The sequence below is a fragment of the Melanerpes formicivorus genome, unplaced genomic scaffold (assembly GCF_026170545.1).
Source record: "Melanerpes formicivorus ecotype bairdi unplaced genomic scaffold, bMelFor1.0.p_v2 SCAF_6, whole genome shotgun sequence".
NCBI lineage: Eukaryota > Metazoa > Chordata > Aves > Piciformes > Picidae > Melanerpes > Melanerpes formicivorus.
In genome coordinates this window covers 21,821,877-21,845,149 of record NW_027142358.1, presented here as the reverse complement: position 1 = coordinate 21,845,149, position 23,273 = coordinate 21,821,877, and the positions used below count along the sequence as shown (strand labels likewise).

The 23,273-nt window shown below is 38.3% G+C and overlaps 1 protein-coding gene across 8 annotated transcripts in view; it reads left to right on the top strand.

The window, feature by feature from the left end:
• Positions 1-23,273, top strand: part of CCSER2 (coiled-coil serine rich protein 2) — a 64,047-nt gene that overhangs the window by 31,458 nt on the left and 9,316 nt on the right. For 4 of the 8 annotated variants that reach the window (XM_068140044.1, XM_068140046.1, XM_068140045.1 and 1 more), the window contains exons 8-11: positions 5,213-5,296; positions 7,157-7,243; positions 8,720-8,818; positions 17,906-17,990. In XM_068140044.1, coding sequence (XP_067996145.1) covers positions 5,213-5,296; positions 7,157-7,243; positions 8,720-8,818; positions 17,906-17,990 — 355 coding nt within the window. The remainder of the gene's footprint in view (positions 1-5,212; positions 5,297-7,156; positions 7,244-8,719; positions 8,819-17,905; positions 17,991-23,273) is intronic. The other 4 variants (XM_068140041.1, XM_068140042.1, XM_068140039.1 and 1 more) reach the window with 1 other exon arrangement.

Here is a 23,273-nt window from a genome sequence, read left to right as displayed (position 1 = left end):
AAATACTTGTATCTCACCTGGAGTCCTGTATCCAGCTCTGGAGCCATCAAAAGGAATGATGTGGACCTGATGGAGTGGGTCCAGAGGAGGACCGCAAAAATGATGAGGGGGCTGGAACACTTCTGCTCTGATGACAGGCTGAGGGAGCTATGGTTGTTCAGCCTGGAGAAGAGATGGCTTAGGGCAGACCTAATAGCAGCCTTCCAGTACCTGAAGGGAGCCTACAGGAAGCCTGCAGAGGGGCTGTTTCAGAAGGCCTGAAGTGATAGGATGAGGGACAGTGGTTTGAAATTGGGGAAGAATAGATTCGATGTTAGGAAGAAGCTCTTTTCCATTAGGGTGGTGGAACACTGGAGCAGGTTGCTCAAGGAGGTAGTTGAGGCCCCATCTCTGGAGATGTTCAAGGTGGGGCTCAACAAGGCTCTGAGCAATCTAATCTAATGGAGGATGGCCCTGCTCACTGCAGGGTGTTTGGTTTAGATGACCTATGGTGGTCCCCTTCCAACCCAAACCATTCTATGATTCTATGATCTGATATGCTTTCTCATAAATCATAATCACTAAATAAAGATTACTATTTGGCATGCTGTGTACCAAAGACAATAATGAAGTTCTTCATATATTTGTCATCTGAAGCAGGCACAGAGATTGGTGTCATTAGTACTAAAAATTTCACAGTCAAAACACTGACATGAGAGCATGCTATGTACATCCACTCAAAAAGGATAGGTTTCATCTTGTAGCTTTCTGAGTGAGTTTGTTGTGTTACTGCAACAGCCATGATAGAGGGTTATTCTCAACCCTTCATCTTATGTTCATGAGATGGATTAAAAATGCCAGATGCAGACTTGAGAATATAATTGAATGGTTCTCTTAAACTGTAACATTTCAGAGTAGGCATGTGAAAATGTTTGAAATGTAGAAAATTAATCACCTGGAGAATAAGGTGCATGCCAGTGTTAACACTTGGGGAAGAAGAGATTCTTACATACTTTTGCCTATATGTACACTTAAATCTCTTATTTATATCCCTCACTGAGATTGTCCTAAAACAAAAATCAACTGGTTTGTAGCAAATGAAAACAGTATTGATTTTCTGAGCAAATACTCTTTGCAAAGGATTGTGAAGCTCAAATAATATTAAACATGAAATAGGGCTAGTTTGTCTATTTCTTAAATATTCATCAGCATAATGCACATATAAGTGTTGTTAGAGAGGTGGTAAATTGTATCTTCACACTTCGTAAAGTCAGAGTTTTTCAGAGCAGCCTCCTGTCCTTTGAGTATTCTAAAAGTGTTTGAAGGGAATTTTTGTGTGGACTATTTCCACTACAAACACTTATTCTCTTCATTTAGCTAACAGTAAATTAGGGAGATTTTCCAAGGCTTGCTGGTATATGTTGTAATAGTTTCTGACTCCAGGTTTGCTTTAATTTTATAAGCCACTTGAAAACATACCTTGAGGCATGTGGTTACCTCAGTTAATTATATAGGGACCACCTAAAACTTATCAAAAGCTGATAAATACGCTGTTAGCTTCTGTCCAGCAAAAACTTTAGAGTAGTTGTGGTTGACTTAAATCTCTGGGGGGAGCAATTGAGATGAATTACAGATACTCATAGCAATAAGAGGGCTGTGAAATTATCAGTTGCTGCCATACTGCTTAAATGAGCATATTTTTGATTAAACAATGCATACAAATATAGCTGAGTTGATATCAGGTTGTAATAATAAAGTCTATAACTGCAGACTATCCCTATGTACTCAGTAAATGTGAATGTCTGCAATATCAGTCCTCCGTCAACTTGCATACTGCAGGTTGTTTTTGTGTCCAAAACACCAGTAATGTTTAAAAATAACTCTACCAGGATTGCCAGAATCTGTGAGATGTGAATTGTTGCAGTGTTTTTTAATTTACAACATAGTTGCAAATACAAAAAACTACTTTTTCCTTTTAATCCTCCTTTTCTTTTTCCCCCAAAAGCAATCTAATTTCCTGTTAGATTGAAGTGCTCTCAACCTAGAGCTCACAATCCCACCACTGCTGCAAAGCCCCCACTAAACCACATCCCTCAGCACCACATCCATATGGCTTTTAAACACCTTCAGGGGTGATGACTCCACCACCTGCCCTGAGCAGCCTGTTCCAATGCTTGATAACCCTTTCTGTGAAGAAATTGTTTGCAGTATCCAACCTGACCCTACCCTGGAACAACTTGAAACCATTTTAGTAAAAGCATAGTTGATGTTCCCTGAATGACATTCAAGATCAGACTTGATGTGGCCCTGGGCCGCCTGATCAAGTCGAAGGTGTCCTTGCTCAGTGCAGGGGAGTTGGACAAGATGACCTTTGAAGGTCTCTTCTAACCAAATGCAGTCTGTGAACCTGTGAATGTAGGGCATACATCATCCAGCTGCACAGAGCAGAGAACCTACAGGAAACACCTCCTCTTAGCATTATAATTTCTAGGCTACTAAAAATGGAATGCATGTAAAACCAGTTACATTTATTTGGCTATTTCTATTGTCTTTTTGCTAACTCTAATTTTCTATTACACATACAGATTTATTCTGCTGATTTCTCCTTCCTCAATCTCATTTTACAGTATGATGAGCAAGAAAGAAAAGGCAAAACAAGTTTCATACATTAATCTTATCCTATGTTCACAATGAGATGCTTAAATTCTCACTGATAACATTAGGGCAGAATATTTTTCCATTGCTCTGTCTTCATTATATGTGTTAAGATAATCAAGACAGTGGTAAGAGAATGAAATGAACTTGCTTTGCTGATGATTATTAGTCAAGTATTAGCATAGGGTTGAAGTACTAGATTTATGTTTCCAGGGAATATGTAATGTACTAATTTTCTTTGCAGCTAGGTCTTAATCTTCTGTCTTAGTGTTTTATTGCTCCACTTAAATGCATTTTAATGGCAATAAAAGGTGTAGCAGAGATATCAGTGATACAACTTTTAAAAGCCATGCAAAATACTTTTGCATGAAGTAGCTTTTTGGTTTGAGTGTTTTTCCATTCCCCTGGTTACTCCTTCACAATGGTAACTGTGCCCGTGTGATGTAGGTTTTCTTGAGTGCATGTATTTGTTTGAATCATTGTTTAACAAATATTGATGTAACCTGTTAATTGTGGAATATAGGACAAATAGAAAATACATAAAATATCATCTCTTAATCTAGAAATGATTCTACTTGCTCCTTATTTCCTGTAGCACATGGGAAACATTTTGGATTAAATAATGGTGTTTTTTTTTCCTAAAGATACTCTTCAATTTATTTTAAAACATTTGATTAGGACTTTTTCATAACTCAGAACATGAAATTCTGCTTCATCAGTCTGTCACTTGCTGGGAGTCTGCCCAGAAGGGACAAGAAGCTACTTGTGAATTGAACACAACCATATGTTGGACAATGTCAGCTGAAATATTTACTATGTTAAGGAGTCGGAAGCCTTGAAACTTGTCTACTCTCAAAACAGTGTCACAAAAAAACCCCAACCAAACAAAAAACCTCAAGAAAACCTCAAAACCCAACAAAACAACACCAAAAGGATCCAAAATTATATCTAAGTGATAGAAATTAAATTTGATTGTCTGTAGTAAATGCAATATAGAATTGTATATTAGTTCTTGGTATTTATCTTTTAAGTCTGATGGTGTCTGTGTGTATTTCGCTATGAGTAATCAGTGTTTGTATGACAAAGTAACAATCTAATTGATAGAATATGTTTTCTTTTTTCTTTTTCCATCTAGAGAATTTCATTCATATTTCTCTGCAATTTATTTTTTACAAGAAATACTTATTATGGATTAAAAATTAAAAAAAAAAAAACAAAAAACAAACCCACCACAAAAAAACAAAACACCCCTTCCCCCCAAAAAAAAACATACCAAAATAACAAACAACCAAAAACTTGCATAGACACAAAGAGCATAAATAGGTCTACTGTAGGTTTTCCCCTTAATTGATCTGTGGCATTTATGCTGAACATTTAGTCTTGTAGTTTTAAGGAGTTGCTGGCTCAGCCTTGAGCTGTTTTACACAGGTTTTGAGACCTGCTGCAGTTATTTTCTACAAATACAATCTTAAGCATTGAGGTCATTGAGTTAAACTCCCATATGAGAACCCTAAAAAACCCAGAGGAGAATACTGTAAGGCAGAACATTCATTTATTCTTATCGAATGTAGCAGATGGAGAAGATGCATGGGGAGTAGGGGAATAAATCTTTTTACACCAGTAAAATGGGGCTTATGAATATCCATGACCATGACATAACTGTGCTGTAGTTGTTGTCACTCTAAGATTGGATACAACAACATGGTACAAACCTGAGAATGTCACAACAATACATCCTCAGATTTCGGTCTGTGTCTTGACTCTAACATAACCTTTTCAGAGTTGAGTGCTGCAGCCTTAGAGTACTGCACTTAATGGCTCTGTGCATTTTTTATTTATTTTTTTTTGGTGTGTTCTTCAGAATGGACCTAAACAAATAATCTTTTGTTATTTTCTTTTTTTATTCTCTTAATGCTTCCTGTGTTTAATTTTAAAGTTCATGTCTGACACGACAGGGGAAAGAGTACTTCCTATGGAAGGGAAGTGGGGAGCAGATGATTTCTAAGGTCTCTTCTAACTTAAATCGTTCTAGGATTGTACTTCAGTGTGGTTCCAATTTTTATCATTTATATTTAGTTCTGGTGGCTGTGAATTAATTATGTATTAGTCTGCCCAGCAGCAAGTGCTGCCATTCTGGGTAATAATTTGTTGCTGAAATATTTTGGCTGTGTATTTTGATACTGCTCAGACGTCATCATCTGTTTGACTTGCATTCTGAAGGTAATGAAGCTTTTAAAATGGCATAGCATCACCACTGCTTCCTGATGTGACACACTGGAATACAATGGCCAGTTTTAAGCAGATTGTTGTGCAAAATGAACACACTTCAACATAACTGCAGCTATTTGTATGAGTTTGTGAGCAGCAGGATGCTATTCGTGGCCCCTGTTTGGGCACTGTACACATACTGCAGGAAGGGAGGCTTTCCTATGGGGGGAAAAAAGAAAACCAAAAGTGAGAGCTCAGAAATTGTAACAGATTCTGCAGAGATATGCCTTTATCCATGAAAGGGACGTTACAAGGGAGTTGTTTCAGCAAGTAACTTGAGCTTTTGTTCTTGTCTTTGGTTCTCTGACAGAATGATGAAAATGTGTCAGCCCAGGACATCTCATTCTCAGTTCCATCAAGTCCAGAACCAGAAGAACGTGAGTCAACTTTTAAGGTAACTGACACTGATTTACTCTGCAGAAAAAGATACAAACCATTTAATGTTTTAAAAATACAAACTAAAAACTTCTGTGTCATTATGAAGTAGTGCTTCTGGCATCCTTTTTTCCCCTATTAAAGTGCAAATCTAGTATGTTTATACACTTAATCTTTTCAGTTTTGTTAAAATAGAAGTTTGGTTTTAATTTTTTTTTAACCTTTTAAAATATATGTTTGAAAAGGTTAGCACAGGTTTGCTTTTTGGTATTTGTAGCAGCCTTGTGGGAATTAACAGATGTGAAGCAACATCCTTCAAAAAATTTCTGCCACCTTGAATGTTAGAATTGGAAAAGACAATTTTTGCTGTCAACAGTAATCATGGCATACTTATTCAATCATTCTGTTACATTTGCTATTGACTGCAGGTTAAAATATCTTTATCTAAATTAAGTTGTTCCTGAGCTAATGCAGGTAACTTAAAAATCCATGTGAACCCCATGAAGTCAAAGGTGAGTTTGTTTTAGAATGGGTGTTAAAGAAAGAAGTGGTCACTTGGGATATTGCAAAAAAGAGATCATCTTTTATGGTCACAAAATTTTGTGATTTTTATAGTGGTGAAATTTTGTGGCAATTGCCTCAGGCTCTTAGTGTAAAATCAGGATAGAAAGATCACCCTGTGCTAGGGGAGAGGAACTTGCCAAAGACATAATGAAATTATAAGTACATCTTGAAAATGAAGAATGGTTAAGGTCATATTCTTGTCCAAATCCTGGGTTCAGGAACTGAGGTTTTCCAAAGCTGTAGGTCCATATGCAACATCCTTTAACAACATGGAAACCAGAGTTGCTAACATTTTAGATCTTCTTTCCTCTTTAATTGTTGTCTGATGTATTTGTTGTGCTTATCCTTCTACAGTCATCTCCATCAAAATCTTAGAACCTTAGTCTTAATTCCTAGAGGAAGAACTAATGCTTTTTAACTTCTCTTAACAAATATGTTAGGCTTAACTGACATTTTGAATTGTTACTTTTCTGATTGATACTGGCATATGACTTGAAAGAATTTACAACTTAATTGGTCTGAGTTACCCTAAAGCAGTAAGCAATGACATCTTCAGTGAAACTAGAATAGTAAATGTATGCTGCTAAATGGAAGTGTGCCGCTTAATTTACAGCCTAGCTATGATGGCACAGTTAAAAAATCAATTAAAAATGCCTTGTGATGAGAAATGATTTACAAAAAAAATCACTCTTGCATATTCCCTAAATTCTTAAGCCTGTACTTTTGCGTAATTAAGTGTTCAATGTTTAGTAGGATGCACTCACGTCAGTCCATAGAGTCATGGAATGGTTTAGGCTGGAAGGGAGCTTAAACTCCAGTCTCCCTGCCACAGGCAGGGATGCCTCTCAACTAGACTCAGCTGCCCAAAGCCTCATCCAACCTGGTCTTAAAACACCCTCAGGGAGAAGGCATCTACAATCTTCTGGGCAATTTATTCCAGAGTCTCACTACTGTGGGGTAATCACTGTGCACCTGAAGGGTGGCTGAGGGATCAGGCCCAGCCAACATGGATTCAGGAAGGGCAGGTCCTGCCTGACCAATCTGATCTCCTTCTATGATCAGGTGAACTGCTTGGTGGATGTGGGGAAGGCTGTGGACGTAGTCTATCTGGATTTCAGTAAGGCCTTTGACACTGTTCCCCACAGCAAATTCCTGGCTAAGCTGTCAGCCTGTGGGTTGGGCAGCAGCACTCTGTGCTGGGTTAGGAACTGGCTGGAGGGCTGATTGCAGAGAGTGGTGGTGAATGGTGTAGAGGTGTTCATGTGGATTGTATCACTCTTACAGAAAATCTCATATTGCCTGCTGTCCTTTGCAGATGGCTGACCTGCTGAATGAGATCAGGCAGCTTAAAGATGAACTGAAGAAGAAGGATGAAACAATCAACCAATTAGAACATCAACTTGTAAGTATGGTGCCAGCTGCTTTACAAAATCCCAAAGTGCACTTCCATAGGAAATTGTTATGAAGGCTAGACATTTAATTATTTCCTATGCTTTCATAACAAAAGTAGACTTAGTTCTTTTTAGACCCACCTGACGGATGGGTCTGTAAGCATTTAGTTCTACATGTTCTAGTGTGTTTGCAGTTACGCAGTTATACACCTGGGATCTCTCATTCTGTAGGCCAGTCATGATTTCTATGTAGGACATTAAGCAAGTATGTTTATGAAATTGTTAAATATGTTTAATTTCCAAAACAAACCTTTTGAACATAAAATTCTAGCAGCTGTTCAGAAATAGCAATGAGTAAATATAAGGGACTTTATGCTTAGTGCTATTGTTCTGCCTGAAGGCTTTTTTGTTCTATCTGCTTTCCCGTACTGTCCATTAGTTCAGTAAGCAATTCCACCATAGAATTTAAAGCCAAGCAAGACAGTATTAGTAGCTGATTTTTTTTAATACAAATTAGAACAAAACATGTTGAATAGTAAGATTAAATTGGCCAAATAAATAAAAGTTGTGGAAGTATTTTTGTCATACATCCATTGCAGGTGGACGCAAGTCCTCAAGCAAAAGTCAAGTATGCCTACTCATTTTTGTTATTTGCTCTTGTTCTAAGTTCTCTTTGGATTTTGCTCTGTGTATCTTTGCGTTTGATTCTGGTAAACTCACCTGCCATGACAATTCTTGCAAAACAGCTCCCCATTTTCAAGCCATTTCAAGCTGTGGCTAGAGACAGCCTTATGTGACTAAAGAAGTGTTTAGCTTCTGCTTTTTTATTCATGTGTACTGAAATTGACCCATGGTCTTCATCCTTACCCTGTCTAGCATGTGATCATTCCCTCTCAAACAAAAATGACAGGCTAAGATTTCATTTTCAATTCTGCTTAAAAATGGAATTCCAGATCACAGCATAACTAAACAAATGATCTTGTCTATTAGTATTTTGCAATACATGTTTTTTTTTTCCCAATAGAATTAGTCTCACTCTTAACATCATTCTTAAAAGATTTCTTCAAGGAAATTTCACCTCTCCTGATAGGCTTCCAGAGTTTCTTAGCTACAAGAAAGTCTTAAGTTACTGCAGTAAATTAAGACTTTCTTGCAGCTAACAACCTCTGCTGTAAAGATGGGTGAAATTTCTGTTTGTAATTATTGAAAGGTGACTTTAAGAACATTGTGCTTCAGAAATTTAAGCAAATCAAATTCCTTTCCCAAAAGTCCCTAATTATTCTGGATTATTTCTAAATCCACTTTGGGAAGAGAGGCAGTTTTGCAGCACTGTAAATAGTGGTTTCTATACTTCAATCATTCTGTGTTGTACTGTCAAGTAATGCATGATGTTTGAACACTGGACCTTGTCTTCTTTTTCAAGAAGCTTTGTCAGTTTTCTGCTAACAAATTCTCCTTTCTTTTTCTATTTTTTGGGGCTGATTAAGGCCGTTAGATGTAACTGCCAGAAAGACAGTCAAAGACCTACAGGGACAACATGCACGTATGCTGATAAATTTACACAAACCTCCTGGAGGAGGAGTTCTGTGAGTGAACCGTGTCATTCCATCTCAGTTGTGACTTCTGCATTTCATTTCCCCTTGCTTTTACTTTTGCTGTCACACAAGTGGGCCTTGTTTAGGAGATTCTGTGCTGTATGTCAGAGTGGTATCCCTTCTGTGCATTGCTTCCATTCTTTTGCAACTCTTTCATTTAAACATCTATTACAAACATTTCTTTTAGGTATGTAAACTTTAAAAATATCTTTAAAAAGTGATTACCCTCTGCACTAATTATGTTACAGTCAGTCCAAGCTGTATATCTAATTATAGAGGAGATATCTTCCTGTATCCTCACTTCAAAGTTCTAGGTGTCTTTGTTTGGATTTTTTTTCCTGGTTAAAGTTTCATCGTTGATTCATAGAATACTTTAGGTTGGAAGGGACCTTAAAGGTCGTCTAGTTCTAACCCACTGGCAGAGAAATCTTCCACTAGGCCAGGTTGCTTAAGGTCTCATCCACCCTGGCCTTGAACATTGTTGAGAAAGAGTATAGCCTAAGTTTCAGTAAATAAGTGTAAAAAGAAAAGTTACTCCTCTAATATAACTTTAGTCTTAAAAAAAAATCATTGGGTGAAAAGCACTTTGACAAAAGACATTTTCATTCTCCTATGTTGTTTCATGGATGACATTTGTTTCTGTTACATAAAACCCAAGTGCCTTATGGAATGGTAATAGAATACTTAGGGGAGGAATGACATATTTGATATTAACAATAATAATACCCTTGAATGATAAGCAGTGCTTTTGTCAGTCACCAGCAAATTTGTCTTTGCATCTTGAAGCTACAGCTCTAGCTAGAGAATCCTAAGAGTATTCTAAAACAGCAAAAGTGGGTTAGTTCCTGTTTTTTCTTTGTTTTTACCCTGCCATATGTTACTTGATGTAAGGTGCTAGTAAAGATAAATTTCCCCTGCTATCCTTCTGAAATTATTTTGTTAAATACACAGTGCTAGGATAGAAAGACCACCATACTGAATGTTTACCAGTTGCTAGCAAATAGCTTTATCTTGACACCATGCTTTCCAACTGTCTTCTGTGTGCAAGGAATTCAATGTGAGAACAGAACCTTAAATATCTTTTGTTTTGCTCTGACACATGTGTTCCAGAATATGTGTAATGTCTTTATCCCATTTCTCTTTTCCTGTTATTTGGGTACTTCTGAACTTCTTTTTCCAAGTTTTCATTTCATGTATGTGATGTTTAATTGATGTTTCATATATGTGATATTCATTTGATGTTTTTTGTGCATAGATGCTATTACAAGATTAGTGACTGTTTTTGCTTCCGTGTTCCTTTTTATTCCTGTCTCGTTTTATACATAAATCCTGAAGCAGAGTACTAATCATTGAAAGTTAGTTGCGAACTACAGAAGCTTTAGGTTGAGTGACCTGTTTCAAAAGACACTTGCTATGGTGTGAAGAAGTTTGGGTTAATTTTTTTTCTTAAAAAAAAAAAAGGTAAACAACCCACTGCTGTATTCATGGTTGTGTGTGTGTGTGTTGGATGTATGTATATGATCATAGAATCACTTAAAGCTGGAGAAGACCTTTAAGATCGTGTCATACTGTAACCCAATTACCATTACCACTGAGCGATATCCTGAAGTGCCACATCTACAGCTTTGTGAGCACCCGCAGGGATGGTTACTCCACCGCCTCCCTGGGCAGCTTGTTCCAATGCCTCACCGCTCTCTCAGTAAAGACGTTTTCCTAATGTCCAATATAAACCTCCCCTGGCACAATTTAAACCCTTTTCCTCTTGTCCTGTCTCTAGTTACTTGGGAGACCAACACCAGTCTTACTCCAACCTCCTTTCAGGTAGTTGTAGAGAGCAATTAAGATCTCCCCTTATGCTTGTCTTCTCCAGACTACCGAATTCCAACTCTCGTAGCTGCTCCTTGTATGCTACACCCTCCAAACCCTTCACTAGCCTTGTTTTTCTTCTCTGAAAACCCTCCAGGACCTCAATGTCTTTCCCTTTCTGTGGCACTCAGAATTGAACACAGTACTCAATCTGTGGCCTCCCCAGACCTGAGTACAGGAGCATAGTCACTTCCAGGCCAGGATGTCATTGGTCTTCTTGGCCACCTGGCCTTCCTACCCTTGAGCAGATCAACACCACTGCTGAGTTTAGTGTCATCTGCAAACTTGTTGATGGTGCCCTTGATCCCCTCATCCAAATCATTAATAAAGACATTAAATGGAACTGGCCCCAATACCAAGGCCTGAGGGACACCACTCATGAACAGCCATCAGCTGGGTTTATGGGTTATGGATACACATGCATATGTGTGCAGGCGTATGATCAGTAGATGATGACATAATAAACATCTCAGTAGTTTTATCTACATGATGGAAATTGAGAAAGGAATTTGAAGTGCTGACATGTTTTTGCAACCAACTGCCTTTCAGAAGCTTTTATTTGTAAAGGATGGCTGGAAAGCTTTGGGCAAAGTGTGGTGGAGTTTTTTAGTGTCTGGTCATTTGTGTATTTGTAAGTTACAGGCTTTGAATGGACAAGCAGAAATTGATAGGCGCTCCTTAATGAGGGATTTTGTAAAGGAAGGTGGTAGTCTTGCTGGTGTAGCTGACTTTCAGTTCTAACAATCACACCAACTTCAGCAGTCGCTTTGCTAACATGCATTGCTATGCTTCTTTGCACAGCTTAATAGATCTATGAATGCAGAAAAAACATAGGCATGAAATCATTGTTGATCTGGAACCCAGTAACACATAATGTCACTTGTAGTAGAAAAGAGGCACAATTTGCTCTGTTTTGAGGCAGGGGTACAATAAATGGAAACAGAGGAGACATAAGTAAAATATTCTCACAAAAAGAAAAGGTGTTTCTCTTTAACATTCCTGTTCAGTTTAAGAGTCTTGAACTGAGGGTGTAGGCTGGGAGAAATCAGGTTTATTGTTCCTAAAGGTGGTGTGAATCATGAAATGAAGTTAAATGTTTATGGAATGATGAAGTTTTTATACAGACTATATTTTTAAAACCCAAATAATGATTGAGCATCTTGGCAATGAGAGAATTGCTCCTTTGAGCCATATAACCTTCCTTTTTATTTAAGCTTAAGTTATCAAAGTTGATGAATATTTAACTATTTTGTTGTTTTTTTTTTTCCTGTAAGAGTTGACCTGCCAGTCACTTTAAATGATTGTGAATGTAAGAAAATTGCTTTAGTTCCATTATCATAACTTCAGACTTTATTCTGGCAGTTTACGAATTCTGGAACTGATGCTATGTGTTGATTTTGGAAGCATAAATTACATTCTAGGAACACAGAGCCATTTACTGATTGGAAAAAAAATATGGAAGTGCTTCAAGAAACATTAGTATTTCACAAAGAATAGATACTGGAATAATCTAGGAAATGGTAAGAGTGGCAACTGGCTATTAAAACATTTCAGCTGGGGTGAGGGTTGGACTGGATGACCTTTGAGGTCTCTTCCAGATATATTCTATGATTCTGTGAACGGCAGCAATTTATTGCATCTCTTCTGTCCATTTGGAACAGCCATTATTTCTAATCACTTCCTGGTCCACCCAGTAAAGAGGCAAGTGAATATAATTAAACATACTCTTTTTAAAATGTCACAGAATGGCTTGAGTTGGAAGGGACTTTAAAGATCATCTAGTTCCAACCTTACTGCTATAGGCAGGGACACCTCTCACTCTACCAGGTTGCTTAGAGCTTCATCCAGCATGGTTTTAAACACTTCCAGGAATAAGGCATGTCATTAAACATATTCTGTAGAAGTTATGTTTTTATCTTTCTTCCTTTATTACCACTTATTTCCTGAGAATAGCCCATCCTGATGTGATTATAAACTTATTGGGTGCTATGCTTTTTAGAGACCGCAGTTTCTGAAAGCACATTTAGTTGGGTGGGGTTTTCTTCTGTTCCCACCCCTCCCATTTAAAAGGCAAATGTGTATCTAAATGGAAGCTGTGTAACTTCAGGTTAGTCGTTGGAACTTAGTACTCATGCAGTAAAACCTAATGGCTGCAAAGAAATCTCTTGGAAATTTGCCCTATTAATAATCAATGGGTAGGTACCAATTGCCTGGCTGCTCTGTCTGCTGCATGGTATTTCTTGTAACTAGTCTTCTGACAGTATGCTGAAAACCTATGGAATTTCTGACTGATAACTTGGAATTTTTGGTTAGCTGTCCTCAGGATGAAGGCTTCTACAAGTATTCCCTGATGATGGTTTTAGAAAGATTTCTTACAGCTCTCTTCTACAGAATTCACTTGCAGTTAATCTTAGAATTGTTTTGGTTGGAGAAGACCTTTAAGATCGTTGAGTCCAACCTCTAACCCAACACCACCATGCCATGGTGCCATGGTTTAGTTGTTTAGGTGGGTTGGACGCAATGATCTTGAAGGTCTCTTCCAACCTGGTTTATTCTATTCTATTAAAGTATGTCCTGAAGTGCCATGTCCATACATTTCTTGAACATCTCCAGGAACTGTGACCCTGCCACCTCTCTGGACTGTCTGTTCCAGTACCTGAACACTCTTACTTAGGTTTTGAGCATAAAATTTCCTGAAGAAGTTAAAGTTGACAGAAATAGCTTACCAAGAACATTGTCACACCTGTCTTGCAGAATTTGTGGCATTATTTCTGTAATATTAAATACTGATACTGTTGTTGAGATTTTGAGGGCAAAGGGGTTAGATGTCAAGTTTAGGTCAACAAGTTATTTGGTTTGTCAAAGTGGAAAAGTTGCTTGCAGATGGTGAGAAGTAAAAGACAAACAAGCGAATTAAAGCCCTGAATTTGGTTGGCATTGTAGGTAAGATTCTGACCTCTGAGGTTCTTTAGTGTAACACAACTACTATTTCATGGGCGCGCAGTAGATAGCATATAGTAAAAGCTGTTTTTTCTCCTTGCTGTCAGAGCAGTACACAGTGATTAGGCATTGCTTCCTAAATGTGTATATGTTCTTGTTGACCATATGACAACAAAACTCCTCAGTCTGCATGGGAGCATGCTTATTCTTGTTCTTAGCTACATCTCTACTTCTTCACTGAGATCTTCCTTACTTCCCATTTGAGCCTTCCAGTTGTTTGTTCCAAAGCCTTTCACATTTGTTTTGATGAACCTTTGTAATACTATATATTTGTGTACTACTTTTTTTTTTTTCAATCTCCTTCAACCTTGGCCTTAAACTTCCTTTGGGATTTGACTCTGGAACTATGAATTGTAACTTTTCAGATTTTGAAGCCAAGTCATTCTGTTAGTGTTTATCTTAACATTCACCCTAGGTTTCTCTCATTCTTTCTGCCATTTCTTTGCTGATCTGTTATAACATGCATGCTTAGTGAGACAGAAACATAGCTGGATTTAAGATAGTCATGTGGTGCATCTATTTCTTGTACTGTTACAGTGACAGCACATAACACGTAGGGGCATACTCAGAAGAAAGGCCCTTTAAAACCTTCACAGGCAGTTCTTTTCGGTTTAGTGCAAATTGGCACATCAGGCACAATTTTCTTTTGTTTGGGGGTTTTGGTGTGGGTTTTGGTTTTTTTGTGTGCGGTGTGTTTGGTTGGTTTTTGGACCTATTCACTTCCCAAAGACTATTGCATGTCAGAAATGCTCATTAATCATCACCTTCTGGGTGCTAGATGGCAAGAGGAGTTGGTAGCACACCAGACCCTTAATGGGAAGGTCGTGAGTTCAAGCCTGCAGTGGGCAGTAGTGTGCTCCCTAATCTAGTCTTGAGGGCAGTGGTGACAGGTTGGACTCGATCTTTGAGGTCCCTTCCAACCTTAGGAATACTGAATACTGTAGTTGTTTGCCTTAATACTTAAAGTAGGTAAGTCTAGGTTTGGTCATTATGTGGAGCTCTGTGACAAGTGACAATGCTGGGTGAGGTGCAGCCAAAAACTCACTTGTACTTGGAAGTGCTCAAAGGTTCCAGGTGTATGGATAAAAATGTATCTTTCCTGTGTTTGTGGTTCTGTAACAGAAAATTCTTGTTAAAGCAGAAACCATTTTGGATATTGGTGTATCCTTGGAGCAAGAGCCATAATACTTGGCTTTTGGCCTAAAGTTACTGTGTAACAATAGCTTAAAAACCTTTCTTTTCTCCTGTTCTGGCAGAAGCAGTTGCTTTTGTTCGTGCAATTGCTCATTTTGAGGCTGAGGTTTCTTCATGGCAGTGGGAAGTCTGCTTTTCCAGTGCAGTTAGTCAGAACTTCATAAAGCACTTAGCAGCAATTGTACAATTCGTCAGAATCTCTGAAGAACATTCATCCTTTCCACACACACACACAGTTCTTAGTCTACTTTATTTGAGCTGGTCTTATTTTTCCACTCCTGAATCTGCTGTTTTGCCTGGTATTTAAAGTTCTGAATCACTTCTCTTTTGGAATGCTTTTGCTGTTTCACAATTCTAGTATCTGGGAAGTGAGAGGGATGTGATCTAAGTTTAGTGGTTAGAGGAGCTGCTGAAATGCAAGTGGAAAGACTTGCTTCGAAACCCAGAAAAACCCATTGAAATCCCATCAGATGTTTATGTTTTGATTTTTAGTAAAAATTGAGGTAAGTCATATTCTCATTTTTCAGTTCTGGCATTGTTTTCTTATAAGATTTAAGGACTACCTAATAAGTTCTCAGTATATCCCCCTCCATCCTTGGCTCAACTGATGTTGAGTTTAATTACCTTATCTGATGTGTAATTAAACAGTGCTTGTTATGATTTTTTTTTAACAATTAAGGAATCTGGCATTTGACATTTGCCTATACAAGCAGTATTAACTCTTAAGACTACTGCCAGATCAAGAGCTAGTTATTTTGCTACTCAGATTATAGAATGTTCTCCTGCATTAGGGAAAAGGGGATTGAACAATGCCTGGAGACGAGCTCAATTTAGCAGGCAAAAAACACTGAAGCAAGTTAACTTGCACTTACTTCATTTACTTCTCCAGTCAGAGTAATGTGTCAATAACATGAAGAATTATTGAGAGGACTGTTCTTAGTGCTTTGCTCTGAAGTGCTATTAGGGATTCTTAAAAATTACTGGAATGTATCAAAGCATCTAAATATTTATTTGCTTTTACAGTAGTATCACAACTGTTATCTAGTTCATCTGGCTTGTATTTGTCTTAATCTTTCTCTTTAAAGAGGAGAAGGGAAAGGATATAAAATTTTCACCTCCCTTCTTGATGCATTAAAAAATTTAAAGACTTCTGTGAAAAAGCCCGTTGCCAACTTGGATAAATCTCTACAAGATGAAACCTATTCTTGATGATACTGTGCTTTTTACTATCTGAAGATTCAGTTATCGTTTAGAGAGCAGAAAGAATCCTTTGTTGTTATATCACCTTGAGACAATTTAGAATGAAGTGTGAACAAACCTGAGAAATTAAGTATTCTTTTTTACAGTGCTGTGAAAATCCAAAGCTGCTGTTAATGTCTCATCAATCATTAATTTTGTTCCCAGGAATATTTCTGTATTTAGTACTTAGCTGATGCAACTTAAGTTATCTTTTCATCTTGCTTGACTGAAGTGAGTACTGTTGTTCTTTCATGCAGCAGCTTAAAAATTGTGTTGATTTTTAATGGCTACCGATGAAGGCCTTCAAGTGTTAGGTAATCAATATCTCCATCTAGAGACAATCAGATTAAAGAACTTGTTTAATTTTTTTTTCTTGGATTTTGCTCCAAGAATCTTTTCATCTCAGCTTTTGAAGAGGTCTTGTCAGATTTTTTTTTTCCCCCCCTTTATTTCCTGTTCTAATGTCTTCTGGCTGGCAAATTCTAAACTGTGATTAAATGCAGGTGTTAAGTTACACCTTAGCAGTACTGAAGTGTGGCATAGTTGTAGGTAACATCTAACTAGACTGAGACAACTGGAAAGTCAGGGAAGTGCTTAAAGTTATCCTTTGATAAATAAAATCAGTTTATTTGTTTATAGAAATAATGTAATGCTTAACTTTCTTTGAAAAGAAGCAGCATGGAAATAAAACTTCATTGTTTGTCCAGCCCTGGCAGTATTACCCGCAGCAGATATGCCAGCAGAGAGGAGAGGAGGGACAAGCTGTGTTCATGGTTTCCTTGATACAGATGTTCTTTCAGATATCTTATGCTTGCTGTCTCAAAGAGTAACTACAACTTGTTGCTTTGGATACCTGCTGGTTACTGGTAACCAGGAGGTGGTGGCAGGCATTACTGATAGCACAATATTCAAGAACTCGTAGAGGCAGAAGTTTTCAGCTGCTAAATGGTGAAGGAATTGTAAAGATTCAAACCTCTTTTGCTGAAGTAGGAAGTCAAGATTATGCAGTTTAAGAGGGCAGTTTGAGCTTAGATAGATTTCTTTTAAAGCTTAGGGTATGGAGAAAATTATAGACTGCCTATAATTTCTTTTTCTTGTTTTGAGAATGAAACTACTGCAGTGTCACTGCTGTGGTGATCTAAAATGTCTGACAGGCAAGCCCAGCATTGGCGTGGACATGCACAGTTCTCTAATCCTGTGATGGAATACTCAAGGTCCAAGAGCAAAGTGAAAGGAAAACAGTTCTATGTTACTCGTCTTCTACATTTAATAATAATATCAAAACATGAGGGAAATGGCCTCCAAAGTGCTAGGATTTGCTAGAAAAATCTGTTTCTATGCATTTGTAATTTTTTGTTGTAAACTAAAGCTGACAGGATTTCCAGCAGATTAGTGTTAAAAAACTTACTGCTTGGTGAAGCATTTTAAAAACATCTTTGAAAGCTGAAAAAAATGCAATTTTTAGTATGTATTTTAAAAAAGAAAAGCTCAATTCCTATACTTTTCCCTTGAACCCATCTTTAACAGATGTATGAGCATATATATACTGAATAAAAATGGAGGCATTTTGTAAGATTTTTTTTTTTCACTAGTTCAGGGCATCATGACGTCATTTTTCCACTGGGTTCTATTAACATGTAGCATTTGCTTTTACAAAGTAGAACTGGGAAGTGATACCATTATGGGGGGAGAAAAAAGAATGGGATGGCTTTTTGGTGTCTTGTTTTTTCCCTGTTCTCTTTTTTTATTATACTTCTCCCCCTCTCTCTTTCTGCACAGGGTGGGTATTCTGCTCCCTCCTTCTCTCCCTGGCAGGGCTCATTCCAGGGCATCCCTCGGACTGTTCCACCGCACCGCAGACAGAGTGAGTCTGTACTTCTCACTCATCTCCCTCACCGTGTTCCAGTAGAAGCTTCCCTTTTGCACGCACTGTTCATCTCGTAGTATCCTCCTTTCTCAGGCAGATTTACAGGCCTACACCATAGCCTGTGGCTAACCAAAATGCTTCCTTCAGCCAGTGTATAAGCAGCTACCACTTAGAGCTTTGTAACAGTTATTAAATGCTGATTTACTTCAGCAGTTCTTCAGGCAAACCCGAGTAGCCCCTTGTTTTCAGTCTTGTCTTAACATGAATCTTGCTTGCTGCATTTTCCCTGTCTTTTTCATGGCTGTTTGTGTATATGTTCTGTTTGCTCATAAGACTGCATGTGTGCATATGTGGGTGTGTTGACATAAATATGTTGTGGATGTACTTAAAAATGTTGGTGAGAATGTTGTCATTGTCTCTCACAAGAAATTTTCTTAACATTTCAGAATTACTTCCTTGAGACTAATTTTTTTTTTGTGTCCCTTTTGGTATTTGTTGTAAAAAAAGCTTCTAATACATTGAAGTGGCTGTTGCAAAACTTGCATGATTTATTAACATTCCTTATGTGCTAGCTACAATGTGGGCTGATATAAGATGCATTTGTTCTCTTGGCTTGGATCTGCAAAAAAAAGACAATTGTTGATTTTGAAACTGTATGCTTACGTAGACATAGAGAAATGGTAAGTCTTACTTTGTGCTTTGGGATTGCATTATAAACAGATCTTTGTTCAAAGAAATATAACTAGTTCCTAAAGTTATATTTTTTTTTTTAAATGTACTGTAATTGAAGAATTACAGTGTCTTTGCATAGCAAAACCCAAGAGTGTATTTGGACAAGAAATAAAAGAGTAAAACGCTGGAAAAGTAGTAAGATTTTTAGGGCAAGTGGAGATCCGAAGAGCAAGCTGCACCTTGGAAGACAAAACTTAAATATATTTGAGATTGCAGTAATCTTAACTTCAATTGCAAGAAAAATATTTTGTGTATTTTGTAAATTGTGTTTCAAATACTCTCTTGAAGTTTCTGTGACAATGTTCTTTTAACTAACTCATCAGGAATGTATAGCCTGTTTCTTAGGCTTTCCTCTGAGCAATGGAGGGATGTGCTTCATTTTCCTGTGCTGTTTGATGTGGGGCTCTGTGTGTGTGTGTACACCAAATGTAAAACTCCTGAAGTTGATCATCATGTCTTCTGTTTCTGGGGCTGGCAGTAGCAGAGCCTAAATATTTTCTTGTCCTCTCAGCAGAGAGTCCAGGTTCACAAAGATCAGTTCTAGGCTTGAAGAACATATAAATGCCACGTTTTGAGGGATTACCAATTGGAGAGAGTCAGAATGGGAGCATGGTGTCCGAGCTACCAGATGTGGTGGTCTGGTGTCATGTTTGCTTTGCTAAACTGAGGGAGAAAACTTTGCTAATCTCCTATCAGTTCTCTGAGCTCCCACCTCTTCTACTAACTCCAACTTCTTATTCAGGGATTCCATAGCACACTTCCATGACTGAAGCAAGTTGTATCTTTTAGTATGCATCTTATATGTTCTATTAGCAAGAGAAATGAGTGGAAATTTGCCCTTGGCTAATTAACCTAAACTCTAATTAACCTACTGCTTAGGAAAATGTTTCCTAAGCTGAGTGTTCCTAGCCTTTTTATTTATGTTTTGGGTTTGATGAAAAGATAAATACTAAGAATAAAGACACAGTATAAATGATGAGGTTTCTTGGATGTTTTTGCTGACACACTTGTAAAATCAATTATTTACCACCATGTGAAGAGTCCATTAAAGTAGAACATTACTGGAATTATTAGCATCCTTCTCTTCCCACATTACTTTTCCCTTGGTTTAGTAGTTCTAGGCCTGCTGGTTTTTGAGCTAGTATGGAATGTGAAATGTGAGGTTTTGAGACATGCATTGATCTGGGTATAACCACTGAGAATAAGAAAATAGCCTTAAAGTGTATGCTGATGTTCTTTGAGATAATGTAGAGAAGGTGGTGGGAACATGTAGTCTGTTTTCCTTTGGCTGTGCTTTGTCTGAAGATCTTGGATTTTGATCAAATTTTTTTTCTTTTAACTTCTGTATCCCAAACCTAAAATATCATCTGTGTTTGTGAATACTGCAAATTCCATTACTGATTTGATTGTCAGTGGATATACAGATCACTCACAAGCACTGTAAATTGTGAGGGCATAAATCCATAAGTTGTTCATATTTAGTTGTTTATATATTACAATATAGTTTTATTGCTGCTGTACAGGACAGGTAATATATCCTTGCTCTCTAATATTACAATGCTATCACCTGCATTTACCTCTATTAGCAGGAGCTGGTCCTAGCATACCTGCTGCTTGTCTTGCCCTATCAACATTAACATATCCCTGTGCTTGTTTTACACATAATTGGATGCATGTTTTACACCTAATTTTTAGTATTTTCACATTTATTAACTTTGTTGCTTTAACAGCCTTGAAACAATTCAGCACTTTGTACATTGATTTTTGTCATTTGATGAACAAAGCTATGGGGTTTACTTTATAGCATTCATATTCTGGAGCTTTAATGATGCAGTTAGAATTCATGTTGTCAGTGAACAGATTATGAGATCTCACTGTAATGCAAGAATATTATACCACTTATTTTAGGCTCCTAGCCCCAAGTGTTTCTCCACACAGAAACCCTGACTAAAACAAATGCTTTCTTACTCAGACATTGTGGTGTTCACATTTTCGCTTACTGTACACCTCAAGGAAAGCATTTAGACTTTTTTGTATATAAGCATTACAAATAAAGCTAATCTAAGCAATTTTAGCAGGTGACACATAGCTTTTTATAACCAGCAAGAAAGCTGCTGTGTGCACATTGAATCAGGTCCCAGGTTTACTTTTATGTGCATTTTTTTGTTATGCTTAACATGGAAATGTTTCCAAACCTTTATTTAATGATTCAGGTTCTTTGTGGGGTGTACAAAGTGTTGGTGGTAGCAGAAAAGAAAGTTGCTTCAGAATGTTATCTTGGAAGTTCTATCACTTATGTTAAGACAGTGGCAAATTATTTAACATGTCCTGTACTCATTACCTTTTTGTCCTTTATATGGAATGATTTTTTGCTGTAAGAAATGATTATTCAGCTGTAAGAAGAAATGTCTTTGAAGAAAAACTCCCTTCTCTCAAGCTGAGTAATTGCAGGTTGCAGGAGATGTCTTCTGTACCTTAACCAAGGGTATCTTTGTAAACAAAAGTTAATCTTTTCATGAGGTTGTATTTGTCTGTTCACAGATTGCATTGGATTGGAAAGGACCCTCAAAGGTCATCTTGTCCAGCTGCCCTGCAGTTAACAGGGACACTTCCAACTTGATCAGGCAACCCAGGGCTGCATCAAGTCTGATCTTGAATGTCTTCAGGGACAGGGCCTCAACCACATCTCTGGGCAGCCTGTTCCAATATTTCACCACTCTCCTTGTGTCCAACCCAAATCTACCTAAATCAAACCATTGTCCCTTGTCCTGTTGCTACAAGCACGTCTAAACAGTCCTTCCCCAGTCTTCCTGTAGGTCCCCATCAGATACTAAAATACATCTATAAGGTCTTGTTGGAGCCTTCTCTTCTCCAGGCTGAACAGGCCAAATTCTTTCGGCCTGTCTTCAGAAGAGAGGTTCTCCAGCCCTCTGATCATCCTCATGGCCCTCTTCTGGACCTACTCCAGCAGGTCTGTATTTCTCTTGTGTTGGGAGTCCCATAGCTGGACACACTACTTTGGGTGAGATCCCACCAGAGAACAGAAATGCAGAATTGCCTTTCTTGAACTGCTGGCTAAGCTGTTTACCTTTAGGGCTGCAAGCATGTGCTGTTGGTTCATGTCCAGCTTCTCATCCACCAGCACCCCCAAGTCCTCTTCTGCAGAGCTGCTCTCAATTTCCTCTTCCCCCAGCCTATATTGATATGAAAGATTGCCCCAACTAAGGTGCAGGACCTTGCACTTTGCTTTGTTGAACCTCATGAGATTCTTCTCAGCCCCTCTGGATGGCATCCTGTCTCTCAGTCGTATCAACCACACCACTCAGCTAGGTATCACCTGCAAACTTGCTGAGAGTTCCTTCAACCCCTCACTGTCAATATCATTTAAGTTACTGAACAGCACTGGTCCCAGTACAGACCCTTGAGTGACACCACTTATCACTCCTCTCCATCTGGATATCAAACCCTTGACCACTACCTTTGCATGCAATCATCCAACCCATTCCTTGTCCACTAGACAGTCTACCCATAAAATCCATATCTCTCCAGTTTAGAGAGAAGGATGTGTCAAAGGCTTTACAGAAGTCCAGATAGATGACATCTGTTGGTCTTCCCTTGTCCAGTGAAGTAGTCACTGTATTGTAGAAAGTCACCTGGTTGGTCAGGCAGGACTTGCCCTTAGTGAAGCCATGCTTGACTTGTATCTCTGTCCTCCATGTGTTTTAGAATACCTTCCAGGAGGATCAATTCCATGATCTTCCCAGGAACAGAAATGAAGCTTACAGGTCAGTGATTTCCAGGGTCCTCCTTTTTACCCTTTTTTAAAATAGATGCAGTGTTTCCCTTCTTCCAGTCTTCAGGGACCTCACCCTGACTGCCAGCACATTACAAGTATTGTGGAGAGTGGCTTGGCAACTACAGCAGCGTGGCACTACTTCAGAACTCTGGGATGCATCTCATCATGTCACATAGATTTATGTACATTCACATTCCTCTGGTGGTCTTGAACTTGATCTTCCCTTATGCTAGGAGGGTCTTTACCCTGCTGGTCTGCACCTAGAGGTCTCTTGACTTGGGAAGTGGGAGGAGCAAGATTTCCAGTGAAGAGTGAGGCAAATAGGTTTGAGTACCTCTGCTATCTTCTTGTCCGTACCAGCTCTCCATTCTTACTCATCAGAGGGGGGACACTTGTCTTTAACCTTCCTTTGCTGGTCAATGGACCTGTAGGAGCTGTTCTTGTTATTCTTTGTGTTCAGCTCCAGCTGTGCCTCTGCCTTCCTGACCTCTGCACAACCAGGCAGTGTTTGTATGCTCCTCCCAGGTTACTTGTCCCTGCTTCCACTGTCTATGCAGTTCCCTTTTGCTCTTTATTTTGACCACCAGGTCTTTATGCATCTGTACCAGTCTTTTCCCATCCTTCCTTGATTTCTTACCCATTGGAATCAAGGGCTTTTGCATTCTAAGGTTAATGCCCTTAAAGATCTGCCAACTGTGCTGAGCTCCTTTGTTCCTGAGGATTCTTTACCACGGGGGTCTACTGACTAACTC